Here is a 1,509-nt window from a genome sequence, read left to right as displayed (position 1 = left end):
GAATGCCCAAGGAACACAAATTCCCAGAATTCCAAGAATCACTGGGTTGGAAGAGACCTTCAAGATCATCAAGTCCATGCCCCAGCACCTCAACCCAACCCTGGCACCCAGTGCCACATCCAGGCTTTGTCAAACACACCCAGGGATGGGGACTCCACCACCTCCCTGGGCAGAACATTCCAGAACTTTATCCCCCTTTGTGTAAAAATCTTTTCCCTGATATCCAAGCTGTATTTCCCCTGGTGCAGCTTGAGGCTGTGTGCTCTCATTCTGACAGTTGCTCTGTGTGGGCTTGGGCACTGGGATTTAACCCTGCCCTGGAAAACACAACCTGCCCCCTTGGAGCACTCCTGCATTCAGGAATTTAACATTTTTGTGTCTGCTGAGCACTTCTGAAGGGCCATAAATGAGGAGTTGAACCCCCCAGAGCCCCTGAGCTGGAGCAGAGTGCAGACTTACAGGAATTGGCCTCCCTGGGAGAAGCCCATGGCGTTGTAGCCTCGCTGGAGCTGGGGGTCCTGGGCCAGCTGCCTGCACACCTCCCTCACCTGCTCGTTGACATTCATGAAGAAGCTGTTCTCCATGTCCTGGGGATCAGAGCAGGGTGCAGCATTTGTACCTTTGCTGTGGCTGCTCTAAGCTCTGCAAACACATCACTGACATCTGTGGTTTACAAAGAGGACCTGAGCTTTGGCAGGGACAGAAGTGAAATTCCTGTTCTGAGACTTTACCTTCACTTCCCTTCCTGCTCTGGTTGGCAGAACTGCCTCACATGGGGCACATTTCCCCAAACTTCTTCTCAATTTGAATCCCTTCAGATTTTGTTCATATCAATATAAAAATTAAAAATCAGAACCCAGAAACCAGAATCCAGAAAATCCAGAACCCAGAGACCCCAGAAAACCATCTACACCCCACATTAGCCTGAGAAACTATCTAAAGGAATTCCACAGCACTACAAAAACCTGTCAAAAGCCATGAAGGTGCAGCAGCGTGCAATTAATTACACTGAAGTAAATAAATGTTTGCAGATGGAGAAGCATGGCCAGGGATAAATCCCTGCCTCAGCACAGCCTCCCACGCACTACCTGCACTGGTTGAGTGTGCTAATCACTGGATTTGCATATTAATCCAATTTAGGTCAGGGATTTGTTTTCCCCCAGTGCTTTTCTGCAGGCATTAGCTGGACTTTATCGGGTTCTACCTGTCAAAGCTGTTTACCTCAGCGAGAACAGAAAACTGGCCGGGAAGCAGGGCAGGAATCCCGGTGGAATCCTGTTAGAAGCACGAGCTGCCGCGGCTCGGCCCCACCCCGCCCGCAGCCCCGCGGGTGACACGCGGCTCACCTGGATCAGGCTGCTCCCGATCTTGAGCGACAGCACGTAAATCCCGGGGATTTTTTTCTCCACCAGTTTTTTGATGTAGCCCATGCTCACCGGATTGCAGCAGCTGTCTCCTGCCAGAGGGAACACCGGGATGCGCCACCACGCCACGGCCCTCGCCTCACCT

General features: G+C 51.7%; 1 protein-coding gene across 1 annotated transcript in view; it reads right to left on the bottom strand.

The window, feature by feature from the left end:
• The window catches only part of PPT1 (palmitoyl-protein thioesterase 1), a 7,889-nt gene that overhangs the window by 3,989 nt on the left and 2,391 nt on the right, over positions 1 to 1,509 (bottom strand). Inside the window, exons 2-3 of the mRNA XM_005427109.2 lie at positions 1,347 to 1,507; positions 460 to 587 (exon numbers count right to left, since the gene is read on the bottom strand). Coding sequence (XP_005427166.2) covers positions 460 to 587; positions 1,347 to 1,507 — 289 coding nt within the window. The remainder of the gene's footprint in view (positions 1 to 459; positions 588 to 1,346; positions 1,508 to 1,509) is intronic.

This window comes from Geospiza fortis, unplaced genomic scaffold (genome assembly GCF_000277835.1).
Source record: "Geospiza fortis unplaced genomic scaffold, GeoFor_1.0 scaffold432, whole genome shotgun sequence".
In the NCBI taxonomy this organism is placed as follows: Eukaryota; Metazoa; Chordata; class Aves; order Passeriformes; family Thraupidae; genus Geospiza; species Geospiza fortis.
The sequence above is the reverse complement of the archived record's forward strand: the minus strand, read 5'-3'. Positions and strand labels throughout refer to the sequence as shown.